Source organism: Dermacentor variabilis, chromosome 10 (genome assembly GCF_050947875.1).
Source record: "Dermacentor variabilis isolate Ectoservices chromosome 10, ASM5094787v1, whole genome shotgun sequence".
Taxonomy (NCBI): Eukaryota; Metazoa; Arthropoda; class Arachnida; order Ixodida; family Ixodidae; genus Dermacentor; species Dermacentor variabilis.
In genome coordinates this window covers 65365419-65392701 of record NC_134577.1, presented here as the reverse complement: position 1 = coordinate 65392701, position 27283 = coordinate 65365419, and the positions used below count along the sequence as shown (strand labels likewise).

Below are 27283 nucleotides of genomic sequence, written 5' to 3'. Positions count from 1 at the left end.
TGGTGTTATATTACAGTAAAGCAGTTTTATGCTGTTTTATTGGCCAACCACGTCTTTCCGGAAACCAGCGAGCCGTTCCATGTTGAGGATGTTAGCAGCGTGGACGCGTCGGAAGAACGTTCGCTGCCGAATCACTTGCTCGGGGTCCGATCTGCCGCAACCGTAGGAAGCCATTAGCCTGTGCCTCTCCTTGATGGCCTGAAATTGTCGGTAAAAGCAACGAGTCAATAACAGACACGGGAATTCGTTTATTGAAGCGAATCCTTCCTCGCCTCTTTCACCCACATTGCAAGCAATACCTCGCAGTGTAAGCGACAACTCGGCCTTCTGGGTATGTGCCGCCGAGTAATTCTTTATGTCGCTTGGTATTTACCAATTCTTGACCGATCGCCCCTAACATGCACGTTCCAATGTGATACATATAAACCTTAAAATGTATGTATAGATACGTTTAGTGTTTCTGTGTGCCCCTCGCCCACCTCTCACCCATTTCTTTCCTTCGACCTGGATCGTACACAGCCTTCGTCCTCATGGCAGCGGCAGCTATCCGCTACAGGCGGCGAAGACCCGTTCACGCATCATCCAATACTGCTGCTGCCACCTCGCTAACTCAAACAAGTTTCGCGTCATTGAGGCTCCAGTGCTGCGTTGGATCTGGATCTTTGTTATTATTACCTAGGAAATGTTGAGAAAGAAACGATTGTACAAAGGTCATAGACGATGATTGTCATTTGTAAGGGAATACTTGAACGCTATTTGAAATGCATTCGCTTCTTTAAAGCACTGTGTTGCAGTGAGGATATATGGGCATAGTTATTATTTCCATTGCGTAATTCCGTATTGGACAAAGCACATCTGTCATTCTCCTCTCCCGCCACCAGGGACCTCTCTCGCAGCCGCCACATGGGTAGACACGACCTCTATCGTTCTCGAGGCACTGCACTCTAGCATCTAAGCCTTCGGCATAGAACAGTTGCTTGGGCCGTGGAATAAGGCATCGCAACAGCAATCAGCTTTGAAAGCTTTAGCAGCATTCTTTAGTGAAATTGACATTTTATGTATGGATGAACACTTTGTATCCATCAACACTTGCGGGCTATTGTTAGGTCGCAGCGTTCTGTGTAGATTACAGATTATTCAGTGGGCTGTTTTCAATATTGACTGTTGTTGTTGTATTCTCTTATCGTTTCTTTGTTTTTCCCATCACTTCATATTATCGCCCTTTGCTCATTAGACAATCCATTGTTTGCGACGAAACCGGTGATGCGACAGTTGCCAACATTTCCAATGCAATGTCAGTCAGTCAATCAATCAATCAGTCAGTCATTCAAATTATCAATCACTCAATCAATCAATTAGGCGCCCCAAAGCTCTCGCGCGAATACAAAGGCGTTTCAAGGAGCTATAATAGCAGGAGTTCAGGGACGAACGCGCCTCGCGAATCGGTTGCGCCAGGCTTCGCCCGGGCGCCTTTGTATCCGCTGTTACGATCGGTCTGCAGGGGCGGGGACCTGCAAAATTTTCCCAAGCCCGTTGCAGCTGCGGGGCTGGCGATGGAGAAGAGGAGAAGCGACAATGCGCTGCGTCAACAGTCGTACGGCGCCGGTATGTCTAGACGCAGTCGGCGGACCAAGCATTGTTAGTCGATTCGCTGTCGCCGTCCCAGTTCGTTTGGAGCAGGGAACTCCTTGAAGAAGATGTTTTGCGGTGCGGTCTCACGGGCCCCGGAAGACGTCAGTCAATGGACAGAAGCGGCGGCCACTGTCTGCGGGGTCAGCTCTGGGATCAAAGAGGCGCCTGCTCCGCTCAAGACCTCTGTCTGCGAGAGCCCACTCACCTCGGTGTGTTCAGTAAAACCTGTGCGGAAGTGAGTGTGTAAACCCTCCCCCTCAATGGTGGGTCGGCTACGATCACTTTGGACGCTCCGATTGGTCGAAGGTTGAATGGCTGTTTTCCCTCATCTAGGGATCTAGGGAAGACAAGGTGTATTCAGTGTGCAGCGTGCAAATTCAGTGTGCATACTCTTTCAGTCATGCTAGACTGACGAACTGTCACGTTTTCGTGTAGATATTGTAAATAAATCCCATATTCCTCGTTATCGATGAGAACAAGTAATAAATCTCATATTCCTCGTTATCGATGAGAACAAGTCCTTCCCTTCAACAACGTCCTCAGCGTGGATGAGTTGGACGACAGCATGGGCCAGCTACCATCTATTTCATGCCCAACCCCAATCCCTAACACCGCGGTGATAATCTGACCCCTGGCTATCACCACGCAAACGGTAGAAGCCAAGGCGCTTTAACCTAGTTCGCTTAGTACTAAACGTTCCGTGAAGTAAGCTACTGTGCGTGGTTAACTTCCCACCGTTTTCGAATTCAGAAAACTTGCGCATGGAACTCTGCATATTCGGAACAAATCGCGACGAGAGAGCCCCGCACAGCGCGCATGCGCACCCGTATGGCCGGCCACTGAAGCTGGAAGTGGATAATGGCTCGCGCCCAGTCCAGGAATCGCATCGCGGGCCACTGCTTGGCGTCCAGGTGGAAGTAGGCGTAGTTGCACTGCAGCACCTGGAAGTCGCTGAACCGCTGTTCGCCCGCCGACCGCACCAGCATCTCGGCCTCGGGGCACTCTGTCAGCGCCACGTACTCGTCCAGGAACTCGCCGGTCAGGTCCCTGTTAACCAACGGCTAGGCTTAGAAGGGCTCGACTGTTGTCGCCACGCAGATTTCTCGGGGAGGCATTGCAGTAACAGAGCATCGGGCGACAATAGCGCGTTGATCGATGAATTGAAAAGAAAGGGCGAGTAAGCATCAGAAGGTCGGCTATAGGTGCAAACTAGTTCCTTATGTCATTATAATGTGCTCTTTTATTAACTATCTTTGCTGAGTGTTACTGTAGGTCCCAAATGGCCCGTTATCTTCGAGTGTGCGAAATGACTAACGCGCCGGGATGTAAGACAGAATGTTTTAGCGATTCCACACTCCTATAGCCAATTCTCCAAACGACCCTCTTCCCATGTTATCGCCCAAGTAATAATGGTTGGGAGCTGTGCATCACAAGGGAAGAATAGAATAGATCGAAAGGAAACCTTGTATTGTACACATGCTTGCGCGCGCACGCACATAACCGCCATATGTACGAACTGCATCCAAAAAAATGGGAAGCGTCGAATTAAAATTTAATTTTGGAGTTTAACGTGCCGGAACTGCGCAGTATATGTAATAAGGAACGCCGTAGCAGAGGGCTGATTCTTGGGCTAGTTGGCACGGTTAACTCATAATGGCAAAGCCTTTAGCGCAATTCAAAAAGCCAACGGACGTGACAGAGACACAGGACAGCGCTGTCCTGTGTCGCTGTCACCTCCCTGTCTTTTTGAATGGCGCTAAAGGCTTTGCCATTATGTGTAGCAGATGGCTCCTGATTAATTTTAACTACCTGAAGTTATTCAACGTGCACCTAAATCTAAATACGCGAGCGTTCTTTTTCCCTATTTCTTTTTCTTTCTTGAATTTCACCGCCCACAGGAATGTGACCGCCGGGGCCGGGTTCAAAACCGCGACCTCGGCAGCGCAACGCCGTAGCCACTGAGCTACCGTGCGGATGCATCGTGGCTAGTGTTCACAGTGAAGCGCGTCCAATCGGCAGCTAATGAAGAAACGCTTAAGAGAAGTGTGGAGGCTATATGGACCAAGAACAGTACACCTTCCTCGTAAGGCGACTACACCTGAGAAAATAAAGGCATGGACGATGAACGAAAGTAGTTGTACCCTTTATTTATTTTTTTTTCATAGAGACACTTCCATCAATTGTGGGGCTCTTCATAGGGAAGTGCGAATACAAAATCCGTAGAATTCAGTGCGTAAGTAAGACTGTGGGCTACAAATGTAAACGTGTAAGTGACGATGAAGCTACTATGCTATTTGTTCTCTCTCATATATATATATATATATATATATATATATATATATATATATATATATATATATATATATATATATATATATATGTATACATATATTGCAGTTGAAGCTCGCTTTAACCAAGTGATGACCACGATTAAATTATTTCGTTAAATCGGGAAGCTCGTAAAATTGAGAAAGGAATTTTTCGGCCCTTCAACATCTAAAATTGTAACGTAGTAACACGGAAAGACTACCGCGGCATTGTATTCACCGCTAAACCAGCCATCTGACGCATAAACAAAACAAATAACGAATAACTTCGCTAAATCGAGTTCGGCGAAGTTTGTTTCGTTATTCGGGTCGACGATAGCATTGAACCATATGGGTGCCTTCCGGGGAAAGTAAACTTCTTCGTTAGATTGGGAACATCGTAAAAAACGTGAACGGAGAGCCGGCGGCGGTAACACATAAGCAAGAGTCCCAGCACAAACGGCTGTCCCCGTGCCTAGCGCTGGTGATGATAATTGGCCAGGTTCGTTGTCTTCACTAAATTACTCCCGGGAGCGAAAAGGAGCCGTCCTGGCGGCCTAAGAGCTCACCACGATGAGCGGGTAGTAGTGTTTCTTCAGACGCTGCACATGTACAATATCTAGCCCCTGGCGGCGCAGTTCCGTGACCGGTTCAATGACGTAGTTCAAAGGAGACGTGCACTCTATGAAACGGTAAGGGTCTTCGTACTTTGGTAGTATAGTCTCGAAGAGAGACCAGCTGCGTTGGCATTAATTGACAGCAACACAAGCATGCCAGGAAGGAAAGTGGGCGCGTCGATGTTGTAGGAGCGGTGCTCTTCTGGCACTCCTGCTCAGATGAAGTTAAGGTCTGTGTGAATTTGCGGCGCGCACTCGAGTGCATGAGGCCACTAAGGGATAATTGTGTCGATAGTGTGTGACCGGTGGCGGCCGTACAATAAGAAAAAGGCTGAAACGACATGGTGGTCTGGGTTGCGGTGTTGTGCGCGTAGGTGTCAAAGGATGCAATAAGGTTACAGTTTTTGTGGGCAGAGGCGACGTACATCGAAAGCACGTCGCCAAGCGTACTGTTGAAAGCGGTTAGTGAGCCCATAGTTTTGAGGGTGGTACGCAGTAGTTGTCCCATGAACAACGTGACAGTGATCGAGGATGGCCTCAACGGCTTCGGACAAAAAGATGCGCCTGCGATCAGTGAGGGGTTCTTGAGGTAAACCGTGACGGAGGATAAAATGGCGGAGGAAGGATGCAACGTAGCGCGCTGTAGCTGCCGGGAGCGTGGCGGTTTCAGTGTATCCTGTGAGATGGTCAGCTGCGACGGTGGCCCTGTCAGGGGAACTTGTCAAGGGAATCGGCCAATAAAGATCAATGGCAACATGCCCAAACGGCCAATCAGGGCAAAGTAGAGGCTGTAGACCACCTGGCGACGGCTGGGCTGATAATTTATGGCTCTGGCAATCGGAGCAAGAGCGAACAACCTTTTGAACATAGCTATGCATCTCTCGCCAGTGGTGCCACTGTGAAAGACGACGGAAAGTTGTGAAAACTCCTGAGTGCGTGCACTATAGATCAGCGTGGAAGGATCCGCAGATTTCGGGACGCAGGCTTCGAAGTATTACCACTAACCACTGGCGGCCATCTGAGTAATAATTACGCCGTTGAAGCAGGTCATACCGAATGGCGAAATGGTGAGCTTGACGACGCAGCGTGCGAGTTGTCGGTTGTGTTGAAGCGGAGAGAAAGTCTATAAAGGAGGCAATCCAGAGGTGTTCGCGCTGCTCGGAAGTAATGGTTCCAGTGTCAATGGAGTAAATGGCAGACTAAGACGCTGGGAACGGGAAATGTTGCCGGGCAATGGAGAAAGTGACAGGGCGTACGTCGACGTCAGAATGCTGGCATCCGCTTCGATACGCGACGCCCATGTCGAAGTCTTGCAGCCGTGAGCCCAGTGCACAGTGAGCAAGGCAGCCTGAGGGATCTGTCAATGATGTGAGTCAACAGACGGCATGATGGTCTGTGACGTCATTTATTATTGTTATTATTCTTCTTGAGCGCGTTTGCCACTGTTCCGAGTGACAAGTGAACACTCACAGCCTTGCTGATCAGTTGCGTCTAAAGGACCTGCGAATGCTTGAAGGAGTTTGCGACGGGAAAAATAAATGAAGTGAGAAAGCCGCTGGTAAAGAGCCTTAAAGCTCACATTGCAGCTAAGGCGCAACACTTACCTGAGTGTGCTTCCCTGAGACAGCCTTTCAACGCAAGTATACCCGTTCGTTATGCTACGACGACTCTTTTTCTGGCTTACAAATCGGATGTCCTCACTCACCCTGAGCGGATGACGCCTTCCTTGACCGCCTTGGCCAGATGCAGAGCCATCCTGGACATCTGGTGCGTGGTGTTGTACCCGGCGCAAGTTATTTGCCTCTTTAAGCTGGAACAGAGAAGTGAATGTGATGAACAGGCCAAGTTGAATTTATTTATTTATTTATTTATTTATTTATTTATTTATTTATTTATTTATTTATTTATTTCGACGCTGATCTTGAGGCATTAGGCAGGTGTTCAAAAGAAAAGAAGAGAAAGCAACAATCTCACTTGGTTCTTTCGGTCTTTGTCTATAGCTCATTCTTGTCAATCTCCAGTGTGTTTTCTTGTCATCCCTTTTCTGAGGTGTATTTAGTGTACCTATGACCCATCACTTCAATTCTCACTTTTTAACTTTCGTTACGTTTTCTTTCTTCAGTGCTTTCTTATGACCTTATTAATTTTTACAGCGTACCAGTTATATCTGAAAATTAGTAACCGTAAGAACAGAACCGTAGTAAGAACAGCCAATAACCAGTGCATTTAACGAAATCCCCAACTTGCTGATCGACAATGAAAATAATTTATTTACTCAACCGGCAGTAAATATATGAGATAAGGTGCAATATTCAATAATCCAAAGTTTGTGCGATGTACATACACTTCGAGGAGAGGTTAGAGCCAACGATAGAATTACGGACAGTACAAATAGAGGATATAGAGTCATTACTTCACAATCCCATGTCATCGACAGTAGGCGAGAAGGAAGAATCTATGGTGCACTCAACAAATTGACGGGAAAGATATTCCGAAAAAAGTCGCATCCCGTGACAAAAATAAATAAATAAATAAATAAATACTGAAGCTGTGCGAGACGAGAATTCAGCGACTTCCATCGAGTGATGCGATCATGTTGGGCATGTGTTAGTTACAATAATTTAAATACTTTTCACGAAAAGAGGTCGGTAGACTATAAAAAAAAAACAAAAAAAACAGATGAGCACTGCACTAAAATCACGCTGAATGAAATTCCATGCGTGCAGGAAGGAGGCTCGTGTGTTTTAACGCCAACTTCCATTGAAAATGTTTGCAATGCCGCTTGTGTTTCATTCTCAGTGTGCGTAGTTTCATTTAAAAATTTAGAGGACGCTCAAGCTTCGCCTTTAAGAGTGGAACGCGACAGCATTCAAAGATCCCCGACTGCTTCTCACGCTTCCCGGCAACTGCAGATTCATCATCATCATAATCATAATCAGTCTATTTTATGTCCAGTGCAGGTCGAAGGCCTCTCCCTGCGATCTCCAATGACCCCTGTCCTGCGCCAACCGATTCCATCCAGCACCGGCAAATTTCCTAATTTCGTCACACCACCTAGTCTTCTGCCGTCCTCTACTGCCCTTCCCTTCTCTTGGTACCCATTTTATCTCCCTAATGGCCCAACGGTTACCTCATCTGCGCATTACATGACCTGCCCAGCGCCGTTTCTTTCTCTTAATGTCAATTGGAATATCCTCTATACCCATTTGCTCTATGATCCAAACAGCTCTCTTTTTCGTCTCTAAAAGTTATGCCTAGCATTCTTCATTCCATCGCTCTTTGCGCTGTCCTTAACTTGTTCTCAAGCTTCTTTGTCAGTCTCCAACTCTTTGCCCCATATATCAGCACAGTTAATATGCACTGATTTTATACTTCCCTTTTCAATGATAACAGTAAGCTTCCAGTAAGGAGCTCACGATGTCTGCCGTATGCGATCCAACCCATTTTTATTCTTCCGTGGATTTCCTTCTCGTGGTCAGGGTTCCCTGTGATTAGTTGACCAGGTAAACTTCACAAACTCTAGAGGCTGACTTGCGATCCTGAACTCCTCCTCCCTTGCCCTGCTGTTCATCATTATCTTTGTGTTCTGCATAATAATCTTCAACCCCACTCTTACACTCTCACTGTTAAGATCTTTAATAATTTGTTGTAACTCGTCTGCAGTGTTGCTTCATAGAACAATGTCATCGGCAAACCGAAGGTTGCTGAGGTATTCGCCGTCAATCCTTACTCCTAAACCTTCCCAATTTAATAGCTTGAATACGTCTTCCAAGCATGCAGTGAATAGCATTGGAGAGATTGTCACCTCGTCTGACCCCTTTCTTTATAGGTATCTTCCTACTTTTCTTGTGTAGAAGTAAGGTGGCTGTGGAATCTCTGTAGATATTTTCCAGGGTATTTACGTAAGCGGTCTGTACACCTTCATTACCTAATGCTTCTATGACTGCTGGTATCTCTATTGGATCAAATGCTTTTTCGTAATCTATGAAAGCCTTATAGAGAGACTTATTGTACTTTGCGGATTTCTCGATAACCTGATGAATGGCATGGATGTGATCCATTGTAGAGTATACCCTTCTGAAGCCAGCCTGCCTTGGTTGACTAAAGTCCAGTGTTGCCGTTACTCTATTGGTGATTATTTTGGTAAATATTAAATATAGTACTGGGAGTAAGCTAATGGGCCTATAATTTTTCAGTTCTTTAATGTCTCCCTTTTTGCGGAGCTGCAGATCATGTAACCGTAATGTTTACCGGGAAACGCTGGCGGCGAATGCTATGCACGAAGGCGAGCTTTCTGGTAGAAACGCGGCCTCTTGTGTGGACCGCGGAGGCGCGGAGGCGAGCGCCACCTGGATGGTGTTATCGCAAGGAACCGAGCGCAGCGCGCCGCTCTATGAATGGCAGAAACGCTGGAAAAAGGGTTGATGTTTTGAAGGTCAAAAGCGTGGTAATTTGGGCGAGTTGGTATGTCATAACTGTTTAAGGCTATTAGCGCAGCTCAGGACGAGCAAAAAAGGAAAGAGGTAGGGGTAATCAAAGGGAGCGGAAAACAGCGCTCACGCTGTTTTCCGCTCCCTTTCATTACCCCTACCTCTTTCCTTTTTTGCTCGTCCTGAGCTGCGCTAATAGCCTTAAACAGTTGATGTTTTGAGTTTCGGCGTAACAGAATGATGTTTTCTGGTATATCCAAATTACAATCGGTCGCTATTATGTATGCAGGTTGCGTTTACGGTGTACTTTACGATTTTTCTTACGCATATTACTTTGAGCAATTCAGTTAGTTCAATTATGCACCTGCGCCAAGCGGACGGCCGGCGTGGTTGTGGTTCGGGGTGATATTTCCCTAAACGACGTCCGACTCAAGACGCCGGCACTCGATTTTATGCGATACAGGGTCCTTAACGCTATCCCGTTAATACTGACTCATTCTTCTGAATCGTTGTTGTAAGCTTTAAGGTAATATACTCCACAAGCATTGCAGCGCAGCTCTAATGCACCCGATCCTGGTTTGAGCGTAAGCGCCCCTCAGCATAACCGCGCGAACGCGTTTGTGCCACTGCTCGCGCCTTCGTTGTCGTCGTGTTCTGCGTCTTCGTGGTTTGGGAGAGGGAAAGAACGCTTAATTCTGCAGCCCATATGGGAGCACGGTGCAATTCCACAGCTGGCTCCGATGCCGCTCATCATGTCGGCGTAACAACAGTGCCACCTCCTCCCCCCCTATTTCGCGAAGGCGCTCAACGGCATGTCCCACTGCCAGTTGGTTCGGTGATTTCGGTCTCGAAGTGAAAACCCTTATACAGCTGCGCTCATATTTTGCATTGGAGACTATCGTAATCGTCGAATATTTTCTATTCCCGTACCTACTAGAGTGTTTTAGCGATGCAGCAAAGGTATCACAATTTGCAGGATGCCTGAACGTGGGTGAGAGAGAAAGAGAGAAAAAGATGTGACCAGCAACCCTGGTGGTGCCATCTCGTGACGCTGACTTCAACTAGAGCACACAGATCAGTAATTATAACGACTCATTGTCTACCTACCTGCTTGCGCACAGGCGCCGTCACGGGCAACCATTACACGGTATGTGATTCGTCTTATCCCCCCCTCCCCTTTCAGTGGCAACTATGAACCAGCGCAAAAACATTTTCCAAGACTTCGTAACTGTTGAAGGTAGTGCCACAAGACGGCTTGTTGAAGGTAGAGCCACAAGACCTGCGTTGTTGTTCACGTTATTGGTATTCCAGTGTTCCGTAAAGTGCTACATGGCGGACGCTCTGCTACTGCCAATCACTACTGATTCAGACTTCTGCTGAACACTTCACGAACGTTTTCTGTGGTTCCTTTACGGCTGGGCAACGCAAGCAGCATAAACGGTCCCGCAAATATAGGAAGCACTGGCACCAGTAGATATTAGTTGTAAGAAATAGTTTTAGTTAGTCGCAAAGCCGCGGTGGATCAGCAAGCAACATAACGCGCGCTCACCAGTTTTCGCGCATGTTGGAAGTGGCAATCTCAGCACGCGCCAGACTGGAGCGCAACTCTTCGGGCAGCAGCTCGAGGTCGCCGCAGGAGCAAACCTGCATTCTGCTGGCACGGTAGACGTCCCTGATTGAGTGGGCAGAGAGCAAACGCGGTTGGCAGGTTCAGGGCGAGACCATTTGACCTGACGTGTCCCACTGCTGTCAAACAACAGTGAGGGTGCGCAGGTGCACGTAAAAGAAACAAGGTTAACACATTTAGGAAGGAGTGTCCACTATCGCCCACTCTTAAAAAAGTGACGTCAACTTCGCGTTCGGATAACAGTCGCGGCAGAGATGTGGCGCGAAGGTCTGCAGACTACGCTGAATGTATTCAAGGACACCAAATATGCCACGTAGGCCATAATTATACACTCATATCGCGAAATGATATTACAGTCATATCTAAAAGAGGTTGCTACGCTTGGGCTAATGGGTATTGTCCTCATTTTCCTCGCTATGTCCTCTACAGGCTATCTTGATTTTAGTATCAATGCACTGTTTCCTATATTATTATATATAATCACATTGTTTGGTTTTACGGGCAAAAGTCACATAGAAATATGAGAGATGCTATTGTGACGGAAGGGGAGAGTGGGGGATGGGAGTAGGGCTGTAGAATAAAAGTGATTACTTCGGGTTCCTTTCCACACGAATCTCAGTGCACAGGAGGGTTTTATTTTCATTCTGCTTCCATCGGAATACAAGCGACGCGAGAGGGAGTCGAACGAGCGACCCCGTGCTCACCAGCAGGACGCCGTAGTCAGTGAGTCAACGTGGCACGTTTTAACGCGATAGCGATAAGAAGCCCGTGTCGCAGAAATCCGGCGTCCTGCGTCGTTTCGGTAAAAAGATTTTCGAACCACGCATAACCAGGCCCTCCATGTGATGCAGGGAGTTGCCTTAACTTATTGAATTTCTCAAGCTATAAAACGTGGGAAAATCGTAAACTATGACTTACACACCACTTAAACATGATATATGTCCGCTTTTAATTTTTATAATCAAGAAAACATCATTCTGTTACGCGAAAACTCAGACAAACCCCTTTTCCAGCGTTTCTACCGTACATATACCGGCGACGGCGTCCGCCATATGCGCGAGCCGGTGCGTAAATATCTCGGAGTCCACGGAGTGGCCCACCCGCTTCCTTGAAACACTTCCAGCTGGCGCTCGCCTCCGCTGCATCGCGGCCCATGCATGAGGCTGCGTGTCTACCAGAAAGCCCGCCTTCGGGCATATCGTTCGCCGCGAGCGTCTCCCGGTAAACATTACGGTTACATACGCTGCAGTTGCCGGGCAGCGCGAGAAGCAGTCAGGGATCTTTGAATGGTATTGCGTTCCACTCCTAAAGGCGAAGCTTAGGCGTCCTCCAAATTTTTCATTGCTGTACTTACTACAACAGCAAAGCCTCTAAGATTGAGGAGCGCGGCACTGGCACCCTCTGTAAGTGCACCGTCACAACACATGCACCTCCTGGGATGCAACACCGAAACTACGTTTTCAAAAAAGCGGAGATTATTTTGGGCGTCGTAAGGCTTGTCAGCATGTTCGAAAGGTTCAGAAGTCGAGGACATTTATTTAACGCAGAAAAAGGTAACTATCGCGATTGTGGCCTTCGCGCTCCTTGAATACCTTGATCGAAACGTGTGTCTAGAGGTGCTTTAGCGGAAACTGCATTCACCGCTCCTGTCATATCGCAGCCTACTATAGTAAATATACATCTAAAAAAGCTTTATGCCGATACAGATTGTTGGTAATTGCTATTTTCGCAGCCTGCACATTATAAATGTCATGCAAATTTGTTGATACTATTGAGGTGTGGAGTTTCATACAATTATGCAAATTGTATTTTATCTACTTGCGTCTAAGCGGAGTGCGAATATGCGGAACTTTCGGATAACGAATCGCATAGTTGCCTATTAGATTCGGTCTTCGAATTCGATAGCCACTATCCGCAAATACGAATATTTTTCAAAACATTTCAGAACGTCCACTGCACCCAAATAAACATAAATTTGGAGCAAAACTGTAGCAAATTGTCACCCCCGCTAGCGTAGTGTATAGATAAAGCATGACAACTTGCGTAGCGAAGCAGGCCACGTCACTTAGGTAGCTGTACGTTACAGGCTGTAAAGCGATCGTTCGCACACTCTGAAGAGCTGTGTGCGTGCGAAGAAAATACTACTTTGCTTCTAATTTTCCGTTTGAACTTTCATAAACAAAGCTTAATAAGTTACTGTGCAATGAGAGAAACTTGCTAACCTTACCTTTACTAGGATGTGAACATCGCTTTATATTAACTGCGATAACGGCTGTTCATTATTCGAAAACTACAGTGAACTCTCGTAAAGACGAACTCGGTAAAGCCGAATTCTCGCTCACAGCGAAGAACACGGGAACTTAGCTTGGAAGCTTGGCCTTGGTGCTTCATTGGAAAAAGGACACGGCGCTGTGTGCGTGTCGCCCTCCAGTATTCTTGTATTTTTTGCGCTGTGTCCATTTTCCAGCACGGGTACGTTTGTTTAGTTTTCCATAGGCTCAATGAAAAGAACAAAAAGAAAAAACAAATCCGCCTAAGACGAACCGCCTCAGACGTACTCTTCGGTTAAGACGAACATTCGCCTATTAACTAGATTGACAAGCATGGTGTCATCGCGCACAGGAAAACATGAACACGTTACACTCGATGACCGCAGACGCTCGCTGTCAAAACGCTGGCGCGAGGAACCGCGGCAGCAGCAGCGAGCGTAGTGGCCTTCGTGCGGTGTATAGCTTCAACGCAAACTGAGCAGCGGAAAACACAGCGCAAGAAAAGGTACGAGCCATTGGCCCATCTAGACTGTGCCCTCCGAAGCAGATCGCTTTCATTTAACACCATGAGAGCGATTATGTGCGCGACGGCGCAGAGCGACGGCTTTGAGCGACGAAACGGACCGTCGTGCGAACAGATCGCTCGTTGGTGTCGATCGATCGCTCGGTTCTAGAAATCTAGAATTGGTCGCTGGTCGTCCGGAAGTGCTATGAGTGACCGGCCAATAGCGCGAAGCCGGAACTGGATGTACGTCAGTCAAGTACTACCCACTGTCGCATGGAACAAGCAAACGTATAATTTGACACGTGCAAGGATTAGAACATACTGTAAGACCTTCAGAAATAGTTTATGCTGCTCTTTGCTGTAAAACATACCAATTTACATTAATATAGCACGCGTCAAGCCAGTTTAGGCGCGTATTTGCTGTCCTCGCACCGGCAACACCGGGGAGACATCGCTGAAAGTACGTCGCTTGCGTGGTGTATGACTTGTAGGCGACGAGCAAACACGACAGCCATTTCCATTACGTCGCTTGCCGCCGTCGTGCGTGAAATTGTTTGCATGGGGTTTACACTTAAAGCCCACGCGACAGCGCGCGGGCAAAGTGTAACGCCCCCCTTTCTGCCCTCTCACGGTGCCATGCGCGCGACGGAAGACGGCGCGCTTCCTCACCCCTTTCCTCCCTTGCGCACACGAGATTGAGCCGCCATCTTCGGCTCACATTCGGACGCTTTCACTGGCGCACACAGTGTACGGCGCGCGAGCACGATGTTACCACACGACGACGCCGGTACGCCCGTATCGCAAACAAAACCTGCAACAACTGCTAGAGGAGGTCAACGCAGCGCGCCTACGCCTACAATCCTCCTCCGTGGCGCTTCCCGTCGTTTCGCCTTTTTCTATTAAGTGCAGCTGCATAAAAATTCTTTTTATTTGGTCTACCATTTTTAGTAAGATATGCAGATGCACCTGATCATGTTGCCTATTATTCTTCTTATAAGAAAAACACATTCTCAGGGTCCCTTAGAGTTCGTCTTAAATGTAGTCTACTGTATTTAATATTCAATTCGGTTCGCTGCTGGTAGTATTCGATTCGTATTCGGTCTCGGAAATCACTATTGCACTATGCAGGATATGACTCGCGTCCTATCTTGCAATATCGCGTCCTGTCTTGCAACAATAAGTGAACGGCCCGGGCAAGGCTTCAAAAATCACTGTTACCACTTCAGTATTTTCTTTGTGATAGTCTAGGCCTTTTGACAGAGAGAAAAAAAATTTCTTAGGAAAGATTTGCGTCATGTAATATGCCTTCGGGGCACATCGTTCATATATTTCAATGTGTACGTCCCAAGCAGAAACACCGTACAAATGCGGTGTCTTCTTATAGACAACGCATAAGCGTTAAATACTGTGCTGTCAACAGACGTAGAAGGATAATTTAATGTTAATTGCCACCTGTCTTAGATATGCGATTCAGAGTGTCATGTAAAATATGAGCCACCATGTCGGAATAAGCGCTATACAGTTGCGCATGTTCGCCCTGTAAATCTATAGTATATCCGCGAAAATATACTATATATAGTATATTTCCGCGTCATACTTCCTTTATGGTGCTTAATGTTAAGATTTAGTGAGGTATACATTGGAGCACGCATTCAGAACATAATGTGAACATCCACCTGCAAGCTTTTATTTCTTTCTAATTGTGCGTCGTCAAACATTCAAGGCCGAAGTCTTATTACTAACACTGCGGCGGTAGAGTCGCTTGTGTCTACAGCACAGTGCCTATTCAGTCGCTAGCAAGCACACAGCGAGCCAGCGAAGCGCTAATTGCTGAATTTCCAGCTACTCACACGTTGTCCACAATCTCGACCAGCCCCTGATTCGCCTGGTCCAGAGCAGAGGTCACCTCGAACGTGTTGCGGCTTAAGTTGCGCACACTGAACATGAAGGCGCTTATCACATCCACTCCGGCACGGAAGCACCATTTCGACAGCTGAGAGAGAGAGGGAGAGAGAGAATAAAAGGTGATGTGTTGACATATAGGAAACGGTAGTTTATTGAGAACTAGAGAGATTTATCTGACTGTATACGTCTGTAGCATGCCATTCTAAATTATAACGATCAGTTCTGCCGAAGCCAGAAATACGAGGGAGGTTGATTAAATGTAAAAAAAAATTGTCATCAGCGCATATGTAGCGCGAAGCTACTTGATGACACCATTTTATCTTGCTGATATCATTCTATCGCATGAAGGTTAAGAACTCCTTTATATATTACGTGCTGGACGCACAGGTGGTACCAGTTCACATCAACGTATGTGTCGCAGCTCAAGGCGTAATCGCGAAAGAGTACTCAGTGCAAGCATTTTAGTACACTGCTTTGTAACGCGAAAAGCCTGCAAGTTAATTCGGACAGTGTTTTCGCTCGGTACAATACGACGAATGAACGCCGCCCGCTAGTTCTTCCCTCGAACGGGGCGTTAGTGAAGCGGCCACAGCACACGCCAGTTCTGTGCACTACAACAAGCATACACGTATTTGTTCAGCTCAACGGTGACACGACGCATACGACAAAGACGATTGTGCACAGATGTTCTCGTGCTTGTTTATTATTTCTTTTTTGAAATTTATAGAGTTCTGTTGAATTCACTGGGAGGGGATAAGTTGGCCTCCATGCGTGGCCTAAATCGACGCTGTCAGTTAGAAGGGGGACATCTATTGCAACGGAACTGCTTGTTGGCCTAGTTGGTGCTTAACTTGTGTGTTTGAACTTGCGGCAAAAAACACGTGTTTTAGAAGGGGGACATAGATCGAGACACATACAGAGACGATGTACGGACAGGGGAAGCGCCATCTGTACCCACTTTGTACCAGGTCTTCTAAAATTCGCCCGTGTACTGCACGCGATAGCTCGAAAACTTGCGCAGAATCGCAAGCCATCGTGGCACGTGTTCCGTAGAGTTAGGTTGCTGCGCGCATTGTGCCCGACTTCGCAAGGTGCAGTGAACCCGACCCTGGCCTTTTAGCTTCCTTTGCTGACCGCCGTTCAGGTGGCGACAGACTACACCAGAAAGCTATACTGCGGTCGGCAGTAACTTCCTCCTCTTCTTTTCAAAGCGAAGCTTTCTTTGTGAACTCCCCCAAACTTCCCTGACCATGGCTGCAGCTTCTCTCTTGCCGAATGTAGCTCAAGCGCAGGAGATCATTACCATGTCCACTACCCTTTCATGGTGTCCTGGCTGCTGGCCTTGTTTTCTATGGAATTAAGTTCCACAGAACCTAATTCTATGGAACTTAATGAGTGGCTTCGCTTTCTAGACGAAAAGATTGTAAGAATGTACTGTTCAGGTAGACTACAGGGATAAATTGGTTAGGCTCAAGTCTAAACTCAGACTTCCTATTGAGGTGAAGCCGAATGCAAGCAGTGAAGACCTGTCAGAGATCTCTGAAAGCGAGATCGTCGTCCTATTATTTTGCTGCTTTGAAGCGTTGCAGCAAGCGGAACAGCTAATAGATTGTGAGACAGAAGTTTCAAACCGTGACCACAATGAAGTAGAAGGACCAACGGCATAAAGACAGAAATATTCCATGGAATTGTAGCACCCACTGAAAAAGAAATTGCCGTGTCTAAAGCCTGCACTTACATGATCATTGACGTGAATGACGGAACTGAAAAGAACTATCAACTGATGTCATCGCCTTGGGCTTGAGAGCCGCGTCCAAGGCACAAGAAAGACAAATTAAAAGCAGCTCTCGTGACCACAGTGATACTGAAGGAGACTTTGTACAGTGGGCAGGACATGCGAAAGATGAAAATAACAACACATGGTCTGAGAGCGTCTCTTATAAAACAGTCCAGGTGCCCTCGAAGACCTCATCTTCACCGAGGAATCACAGTGCCGTCCAGGCAAAGGAACACGTGCACATTGTAGTGATGACTACGATGTCTCACGAATGAACCAAAGCCAAATCTATTCCGGCCAGTACAGGCGCCGACAACAGAAGGCCTACAGCTGTTGTGTTATCAACGTAGAGGAGCATCACCCGCTCATCTGTCTCTCCCTGTCACAACTGATAGCTTGACAATGACGACATCCTGCACGACAAAGCAATCATCAAAGGACTAAAGCATCTAATAAAAAACTACCTATGCAGATATCCAGGAAAGCAAGAACCCGAAGGCATCATGGAGCAAGGCCCACAACACGCCAATGCCTGAGCGTCTATGTAAGCTCACCGCAGAACAAAGACATCAAAAGGTACCCTGTTTGTAGTATTCTTTAATGATGACGCAGGGTGAAGCAAATATTTAATGGCATTACCAGAAGGACCAAGCACCGACTACATACGATCGAGAGTCACTGCTTAGTGCTTAACATTGAACGACATCGGCTGACTCCTGTTCGCATGAACACTGGAATTACCGCTATATCCCACCCCTGCTTTTGATAAGAGGAAAAGGAGCAGGCGCGCATTGCTTCGTACTTGGATCACAATAAGAATTATCTTTGACGTAGTAGTTTTGCGGAAACCCGCAAGGTGGAGAGAAGTAATGAATAAAGGGAAGATCAGACATCCACCCGTTCGTAGCAATTGCTACAAAGGAAACCCATACGGGTCCCTCGAAAGAAAAGCCTCATAGTTGAAGAAAAATTCGTCCTGCTCCGGGACTCGAACCCGGGACCACCGCCTTTCCGGGGCAGCCGCTCTACCATCTGAGCTAACCAGGCGGCAAGCAGATGGCAGGGCGAAGTCGAATTTGTCGACAACACGAAGCAAAAGCAAGTGTTTGACGTAGTAGTTCTGCGGAAACCAGCAAGATTGTAGAGCGGCTGCCCCGGAAAGGCGGTGGTCCGGGGTTCGAGTCCCGGACCAGGATGAATTTTTCTTCAACTATGAGGCTTTTATTTCGAGGAAGCCGCATGGGTTTCCTTTGTAGCAATTGCTACGAACGGGTAGATGTCTGATTTTCCCTTTATTCATAAGAATTATCTCGTACCATCAAGCACTGCACAACCCCTGTGCAACAGTTCTACGCTGGCCAACTGGACCTTCTCGTCTTCGTGAGGTGTCGTCGGATGGTGTTTTCGCACAGGACAGGGAAGCAGCACTTCATTGTTGGGTTGTGGACACCTAAAGGTCCCTGGTTTGCGGGTTTCGGCACGATATGGTAGAAAGCCGCGAAGGACCACACAAGAAGAGTGGTCGATAAGCAAGCATGGCGACAATAATGGAACAACAGTGAAGATTGTGATAGAGGTTGAGGAATAAGTTTCGATATTAACAAATATCCTCATTGCCACGATCATGTTTCATCAAGAGCACAGTTCCACTCGTAAAGCAAACCTTTCTATGCCAACATTCCCAGGGTTTGGTGTTCTAGCGAATCTGCTTGGTCAATCTTTCGCCGAGTACAGTTTACTATTGAACTATCTGCATGATCAGTCCTCTCTAGTCGGCGCGCCCGACCCTCAGTAACATAGGGTACCATTCCCCGAGACATATCGATGCGCGGTCCCGTGGGTCACGTGGTGGGAGGCTCTACGCGTCTGGCCGTCTTCACTGGCAGACAGATAAAATCGCTACGGTGCAAAACACTGCGCCGAATATAATCAGTTGCACGGCGCCTTGTTCAAAACCACTTCACGACAAACTTCGCTTCTCGGATTCCCACATGGTGGTTGTATCCACATTTAGTCATTTCGCTGCTTCAATAAACAACCGTTCACTACGGCGCACCAACCTTGACGTACATACACGCTCCGACCGCGTACACCCGGCGCAGGTCGGTGCCGGTGGCCCTCGAGAAGCGTCGGTGACCGTCCGGCACCAGGCACACGTGACGCGGCACCTGACCCTGCGACACGAGCCACACGGCCGCCCTCTGGCAGCTGGCGACGAGGTCGCGCCACAGCGGAATTGCCCGCTGCTCCAGTTCTTCGGTCGACGGAATCTCGGCTCCGTCGTCCTTCCTGACGCCCTGCGTCCCTTCGGCGGGCGTCGCTGTTCGTCGGGAGAGGCAATGCAGTCGCATAAAATCGTCGGACGCGTAGATTACGTCCTGCTCCTTCTCCGTTGGGAGAGTAAAACTGCACCAGCTGACATTTTTCTTCTTTTTTTTAATGCGTTGAACGTTTACCTCATTACGATCAGCATAGGGAGTCACTTGCTAGAACCGTATGTAACGAAAATGTCTAAGAGTATTATAGCTTGTGCTTTGCAACCTCGCTACCTACATGCCTTAATTTATTAACGCTGTGTAGAGGAAAAAAAAGCCATTAATCATCATGCATAAGCCACCTGGACTGACTGCACGGTTTTTTCCGCCGCGCATTATGCAATTTCAGCTCAATTTAGCTGCTTACGCGGCGTTTGCAGACGCGTATTCTGCTGTACACTTGTTGCGTCCATTCTTTCAAACTCGAGCTTGAGCGGTCGAGTTTGCGTGAGCTCGCTCTGCCATATCTAGGTGTAATCCATCGAACTCAAACCGGTGCTCGTCAGGAGTTATAAGGTGACACAAATGTGTGACTCGCTTCGGAAAATTCACGCTGGCTAAAGGTGAGGGCAACCCTGGGTTTGACAAGTATAGGGTACAGAAATGGTGTGACGAGGCTCGGCTAACCGAGGCAGAAGGACGGCCAACACCTTTGACCACGGCGGAACGTCTCTGTGCGCATAGGAAGCGCAAGCGTAGGAGCCTCAACCATCTATGCGAGGGTAGTCTGGGGTGCCGTAGGCGATATTTAAGAATTCCGTTAAACATAAAAATTATCGCCCTGTGTAACTCTTACACGCGTCGAGTCACTTAAATTTGTAGAATCTCGTTGGGCAATCTGTGGAAACATACTACACACACAAAATCGCTTTAAGGCGAATAAAGTGAACTGAGAATTACAGCCTCACGTCCTTGCTCGGACGAAGCGTAATTAATACTTCCAACACGACTCTGCCAGAATCTTCATATTTTGTGGTAGGTAAGTTACCTTTCTTTTTCTGTCAGGCTGACAGAGGTTTTGATCCCTGACGTACATAGAGAACAAGCAAATAGACATACAGGCCGCAACGAAACAAAAGAAATTGGCGCGGGCATCTGTTTTCCGCGTTATAGGGAAGCGGCTGCAGAACGTCAACATCTGTTATCCGTGGCGACATGCTAAGGAAGACCTGCTACACGCTGTACTTTGATTCAACATCATGTCTGACGTCTGACAGTGACGGCTTTCTAAAAAAAAAAAAGCTGAATCCGACGCTTACCCGTACCTGCTGTGATCTTCATCCGGTCTCCTGTCCGCGATGTCTGCGTCGTAAACTGGCGTCTTCTCCGGGTGGTCGACCGACTTGCCGCTCGACTGGAGGTTTCTTTTTTTTTTTCGACTAATCACTAGTTGGCGTTACCTGTTTCTCCACGCCCGTAGTTCTCCTCGCCCCTCCGGCCGTCTCCTCCGAACCCAGCAGGCGGGCGTAGTAGCACGCTGAGCCTGGCTGTGGCGACGCTGGAATAGAGCATAGAATACAATATACAATACCAATATGCCTTTATTTCCATAAATATACAATCTATGGGGGATTTAAGGAAAAAGTTGGTCGCAGCAACTTGACCGGGCTTAAACCCGGTCTGAGGGCAGCAGCAGAAGGCACAGGCCCTGATTCAAGGCAAGGTTACTTTAGCGCTGGATAACAAAACCGCGCGAAGGTACACGCCGCTTGTCACCGAATGGAGAAGTCGCGATCTCGTCGTGGCTTCATTTCGAGAAAATCGTCTCCTAAGCGTACTATGAGAGAGCGTCGACCACACCGTCCAGAAGTCTGTTTTAACCCCAGAAGCGGTATCTGGAGGCTACGTCAACGCGTACGGCCGTATATTGTATCGGGGAATGCTAACGAGACCGACAGTCAGCGGACACCCGAAGAGAGACAGAAAAAAGAAACGGAAAGGCTGTGTCACGTGACCCCGCACCGCCGAAGGCACAAAGAGAAATGAAATTAAAAAAAAAAACGTAGCATCTCCTCGGGGACTTATCTGAGCGATGCGTAAACATTTCGGAGTAATGCCGTGGTGTTGAGCGCTCACACTCAACGCTGCTGGTGCTTCAGCACTGCTCAGGGGCTGCAGTCGTCTTGGCGTCCGTGCGGTAAATGCGACAGCGCTGCGGCGACACGAACTGCTGCGGAAGGCGACGCAACGCGAACTGACGAGGAAAGCAAACTATACTGCAGGTGGCGGCGCCAGTAGCGCTGATGACGTTCCGATCCCCAAGCCATGGCTGCTGCACAGTTCTGGCTTACTAACGGTGTGCCTATAGTGCGTGCCTGAGTGCGCGCGGCACGTGGTCAAGGAGACGCGATCGTGCCACTTCTCGCGCGTTCGTCGTGGTCGTCTTCCACAGCTGGCTCCCATGCCGGTAATCAGGCCGGCGTTCCCATACTGCATCTGGCCGCGTAATGACGTGCTACTTCAAAAAAGTAAAATGCGCTAGCTGGCGCGAAAATTCATCGCTGGAACCAAGCGCAATCTGCTTGGAGACTGCCCACGAAAGTAGATTAACCTTGCAGCCTCTGGGTGTGTGCACCGGTGAGTAAAAAAAAAAACCATTGCTTCGCATTCTCAAAGACAATTGGCGAGAACTTTATTACTTTGAATTCCTGTGCGTGCGAGGCGGATAGGAACGATTCCTGCACTCATTTCTCAAAAGTGGAAAATAATAACTATAAAGTTATTGCTCTTCAAAGACATTGCTAAAATTCCTAACACGGAGTACAGCGCGAAGAAATCGTTTTGGCTGTTTCTGCATAGATGATACACTGCGATAAATTGTCTGCACATTAGTGGCAAATGTACTTCCGGTCATACAGTTACATTAACTGCATATGAGGCATAATAAAATGAGTGTGTTTATCACCTATAGTATCTCGCAGAAAAAGATTGTCATCTAATCGAGCCTTCACTAAGCGCAGCCTACACAAAGACACCATTGAAAGAAATGAACATGCAAAACAGTGTTGTGTGTGAGTGTGTGTTTGCGTTTATGCCATGGACAGTCTTGTGTCACTGTTCTTAGTCATCCATGAATTACAAACTCACTCACGCTTACACCGTAGTAACTGAGGCTCTTTTTTTCTTTCGGCTCCAACCTCCAAGATTCTGCTAACACTAGTTCCCCCGTTTGGACTCTGTTGTCTCTGGACTGTTACGGTTCAGTTCGTGCGACAATGAGTGGAACACATGCCAACCGCCTGTGACACGCTGTGCCTCATCATTACGCTTGTCAACGTGAAGAGACTCGTCCGTCGGGTGTGTGCGACGGGATTATGCGCGGGATGTGCAAAACCTACTCCCATTCTGTCCTACATTCTACCCCTCTACGCCAAGGAATGTGGTTTCCCTCCCGTGCCCCCTCTGTGTGGGTTGACCCGATGTGTCCTGACAAGGCCCTATACCGGGTAGCAGCAAAGAATGAGGTTGCCCTGATGGTGAACGGTATAAGAAAGCCAGCTAACTGCCACAGGTGGTCGCATCTTAGCCCATGCATGCCGGTCCACGTACGCTGAACGTTTCTGTATTGTCTTGGAGCGCCATACTCACCCGTGATGCCGTATTAAGCTTCTATTATTTATTTTTACGTCACCTCGTCTTCCCTGCCAAACCCTCTCCGAGTGAAAGAGTGAGATAAACATTTATTGAAAAAAAAATTAAAATAAGGCACGATGGTTGGGGCCCCTATTCCAGAGCCCCACTGCCACGAGCAGTTCGCGGGGATTGGTGCAGAAGAGCCACTTGGCTCTCCCGACCCTCGTCCGCAAGCCATGCCTCCCTCTGCCTATCCCTCATCAGTGGATGTGTTATTATGGGGCTGTATATGTGCGGCGGCCTCTTGGGGCACTCCCAATTGATGTGTTTGTGATGTTTGTGATGATGTGATGTGTTTGATGTGTGTGGGTGTGTCTGTGCACCACGGGCACTCGTCAGTGTGTGTATTCTGTGTAGGTGGTGCAGGTTGGGGTGTGTATTCGTCTGAATACGACGCGAGTTCCTCTCCTGTTGGCTGTTTAAATTGGAGTGAGGATGTCCAAAACCTGGTTCGAGCTCCAAGCAGACGCAGTTGAAGGTCACGAAACCCCGTCTCCATAACAGGACGTGCAAGTCATCAGTGAATGTGTCACTACTGGAAGTAACATCCAGGACCAAAATCCTCGCGAGGTATTTTTCTGAACACTTCAACTAGAACCGTGGCTTGTTGATTTATTGGACTAACTTTTGTTCCAGCATTTTTTGTTTGCGTGTTTGTCATGGCTTCATCATTTCTTTTTTCAAGAAAATGGACAATAGAGAGATTATTGGTCTGCAAGTTGCCCACGCCAAGCCATAAGAAGCTCAAGTCACCATAATGACAACAAGTCCTCTCGAACTATGTGCCTGACCATGAAATGTTTAAAAGTTTACCAGATAGAGGAGTGTGAGCCCTATCGGGAAAGCAACAATATGCAGTTTTGTGTCGTACCGAGTGGGAATGCTAAAATTTTACGTACAAAGATTTTAAGGGCGTTTTGTGACAAATACAGAAGCAACATGTTGAGTCCCAAGTTGTTTCTTTTCTGGTCATTATAGCCATGACGACCAGAACAGAAACAATGCAGCAGGCTCCTACTTGCTAATGCAAAAATTATCTCATCTGCTCTTTTCGAATCAACTTGACGGGCAATACCACCAAGTATCACATGCTCCCTGACAACAATTACTTTTTACATGAAAATGCAAAGAATTTTAAAACGATCAAACGCACTCAATGTAATTTTGACGAAATTATGTTTCATGTTGACTGAAGCTCTGGGAGTCACTGTTAATTTTATTATTTTATTTTTTAAAGTACCCCCAGGACCATATGGCATTAAAGAGGGAAGTGGTTACAAGGTAGTAGAGTAAAGTAAACAAACAAACAAATGCAGTGAGTTCTAGTAATATAATAATTCTCCTGGTTATGCATTAGCTAACGTTTTGCGAAAAAGTTTGTTATCGGTGACGGAAAAGTTTTATGAAATAGCGAAAGACAGGCCACTTTGCGGCGGTTAGCCAGTTGAACAAGTGCTAGCTTAGTTTTTATTGAGGTTATACTCGCAGTATGCTTATAATTAGAAAGAATGAAACGAGTAGAGATATTTCTTACTAGTTGGATTGAATTAAAATAAGCGCAACTGGGATCCCATATTGCAGATCCATATTCAAGTTGCGAGCATATTAGAGCCGTGTAAAGCAGCAGTTTCAACGTAGACGTTGCTTTGGAAAAGTTGCACCGTAAGTACCGGAGCATATGATTAGGATTGTTAATGATGTAATCGATATTAATGGTCCACATTAAGTTATTTTCAATGTGTACAGCAAGATATTTATTTGTCATGACGAGATCTAAGGGAATGTTGTTAAGATGGCAAGTGCTCGAATTATATTTAGATATGGATGCGCGCATTATTTTACATTTGTTAATTATAAATGGTTCATCTACAGTTCGCATGAAATCAATAGCTAGGCTAGCCCTACCCTGTGAGAGATAGCTTGAAAAGGTATGTTCACACAAGAAGTCTACTCAACGCTGGTCAACCAGACAAATCACTAAAAACAATTTTTTTTCCATTCGAACAGCACATGACAAACCTAAGCACAGTGAGTCCCCGAAAGTTTTTGAAATATGTTTGGAGTAAGTTGGGCTTAACATTCAGCCAATCAACAGTGTACGAACAAGGGAAGCCTCAGCATGTCAACTTATGTTCTTCACGGCCTTCACAAATATGTTTGCTTGTTGAAACGCTGACTCCAGCCTGAGGCTTCCCTTGCTCACCTCTATTACACAATTGAAGTGTTCATCTCCTCGCAACCTTTTTCCTTGCAGACTAACTTGCGTTTCCAAGGATCAGCGAGCATGATTTGGGCTTGCTTATATGTTTATTTAGTGTCCTTCTTTATTCACACAATATTTGCAGAAGTCCGTGTAGGCACTGTTGTCACCATAACTTTCTTTGGTTTCCTATGGTTACCCCACTTGTATCAAAGCCTTTACTGCCGCACTTGAACACTAAATGTGCAGCAGAAGTCTCAAGCACAGACAATATGTGCTGTAAAATTTAGCATAGCGTTTTTTCCCTACATTATGTGCCTCTCGCTAATGTGTTGTGAAAAATAATGAGACATTGCAGCTAGAGGTTATCTTGCTGACTGTACATCTTTCATCTTTGCCACGCACTTTTTATTATAACAACAACAACAACAACAACGACAATGACAATAACAATGACAATAACAACAACAATAATAACAATAATAACAATAATAACAATAATAACAATAGTAATAATAATACCTTTATTACAAATAACCAAATCAGTACGTTCGTACTGGCCTGTCAAAGCCTTTGAAGGCTTGAGCGGCAGTGCCTGGCAGGTAGGAAAACCATACACGGTACATTAATAGAACAGTTATACGCAGCGAACTCAAGTATAGCACACCAGAAAAAAAGTTGCTAAAAGTTATACAGCGTTTATGAAAATAATTTTCATTGAGCAAAATGAAACACAGAAACACGGCAATGCGTGCGAACAAAAATGACCTTGAGATAATGGATAACCATATACCAGTCTGACCGTCATGGTGCAAACGAATTGCACAATCACGTGCACGAACTCAAGCAATAACGGTAAACAAAAGGAACAAATACGCCTTTACAAACAGATACGCCTTAGCAGTCTCTTTAACTTGTATTACGTTTTTGCACAGAAGGTACTGGGGGGTAATTTATTGAAGTTGGTTGGAACATAATGGGCGCAAGCTCTAGTGCCGTACCTTGTGGAACAACGTGACCTCCAAAAGGGGTCCCTGGGCCTTAAGCAACGGGAAGGAGTGTACGAAACTAGGAATTCACTGGACCAGAAGTGTTTTAAAACAACTGTTTGCATTAAAAGATCCTTGAAATTCGGCATCGGAAGTATCTTGAAACGGTCTGTGTCAGCATTCAGGCCCAGATCATAAGATATGTTTTTATTGCATTTATTCTGTTGTGCCAGCGGAGAGCACAGTGCCCGTAAATTGTTATGCCATACCGCAGCAGACTGTAGCCTAAACCGTGTGTTATTGTTTTCCTTGCCGATAAGAGCATGTAATATCTTATATTGTACAGTAGACATGATACAGCGCGAAGTTTATACAAACGTAAGCAAGATGGCTGTTCCAAGAAATGTCGCGGTCAAGATATAAACCAAGATATTTTACAACAGATGAGTACTGTAATGGTCTACAAGAACAAGATGAACAATCTGAACAACGCAAAACAAGTGGATGCAGATTAATTGCGTCTTAGATACATTTATAGCAATTAGGTTGTTTCGAAACCAATCCATAGCTTTTGTGGCAGCAGACTAAAGAAGCAATCGCATCATAGCAGCTGTGGGCAGAAGTTACGATCATCGTGTCATCGGCGTATTGATAAAGAGAAACGGGTATCATGGCTAGAGAGGTCCATTTACAAAAATATAAAATAATAACGGGTAATGTTTCTTTTTTTAATCTAGCTGAAATCATCGAACTCAAACAATATTCGTGTAGTATGAAACACGTCAAGAAGCGCTGTACGCAACTACAAGTACGAGGTTAGCCTAGCATAAATATCGTCTGAAGCTTCGCTCTCCCTGCTTTATCGGCGCGCCGAACACGATGAGAAAACTTTGCTCGATTTAACATTTGAATTCCGTTAAATTGATGGCTATCTGTTTTCCTCTTTGTTCTAAACTTAGTGATTGAAGCATTAAGTCCACCTGACCTGTACGAAAATTGTGAGCATGTACTGCTTCATTCACCATTGACAATAAACAATGTAATAAACAATTGTTTCAAGTATTTCTTTTTTTTTTT

General features: G+C 46.5%; 1 protein-coding gene across 3 annotated transcripts; it reads right to left on the bottom strand.

The window, feature by feature from the left end:
• Nucleotides 1-26: 26 nt before the first annotated feature.
• On the bottom strand, nucleotides 27-21679 carry LOC142560662 (uncharacterized). Of its 3 annotated transcripts, none has more exons than XM_075672901.1 (8): nucleotides 21461-21679; nucleotides 20644-20882; nucleotides 19130-19389; nucleotides 15238-15380; nucleotides 10535-10657; nucleotides 6261-6365; nucleotides 2457-2679; nucleotides 27-198 (listed from the first exon to the last, which is right to left on the bottom strand). In XM_075672901.1, exons 2-8 carry the CDS (start codon nucleotides 20663-20665, stop codon nucleotides 37-39), a joined length of 1038 nt encoding a protein of 345 aa, XP_075529016.1. In that variant the 5' UTR covers nucleotides 20666-20882; nucleotides 21461-21679; the 3' UTR covers nucleotides 27-36. The 3 variants fall into 3 exon arrangements, with proteins under 3 accessions (XP_075529016.1, XP_075529017.1, XP_075529018.1); XM_075672902.1 differs by having other exon boundaries at nucleotides 20650-20882; XM_075672903.1 differs by lacking the exon at nucleotides 10535-10657.
• Nucleotides 21680-27283: the final 5604 nt, after the last annotated feature.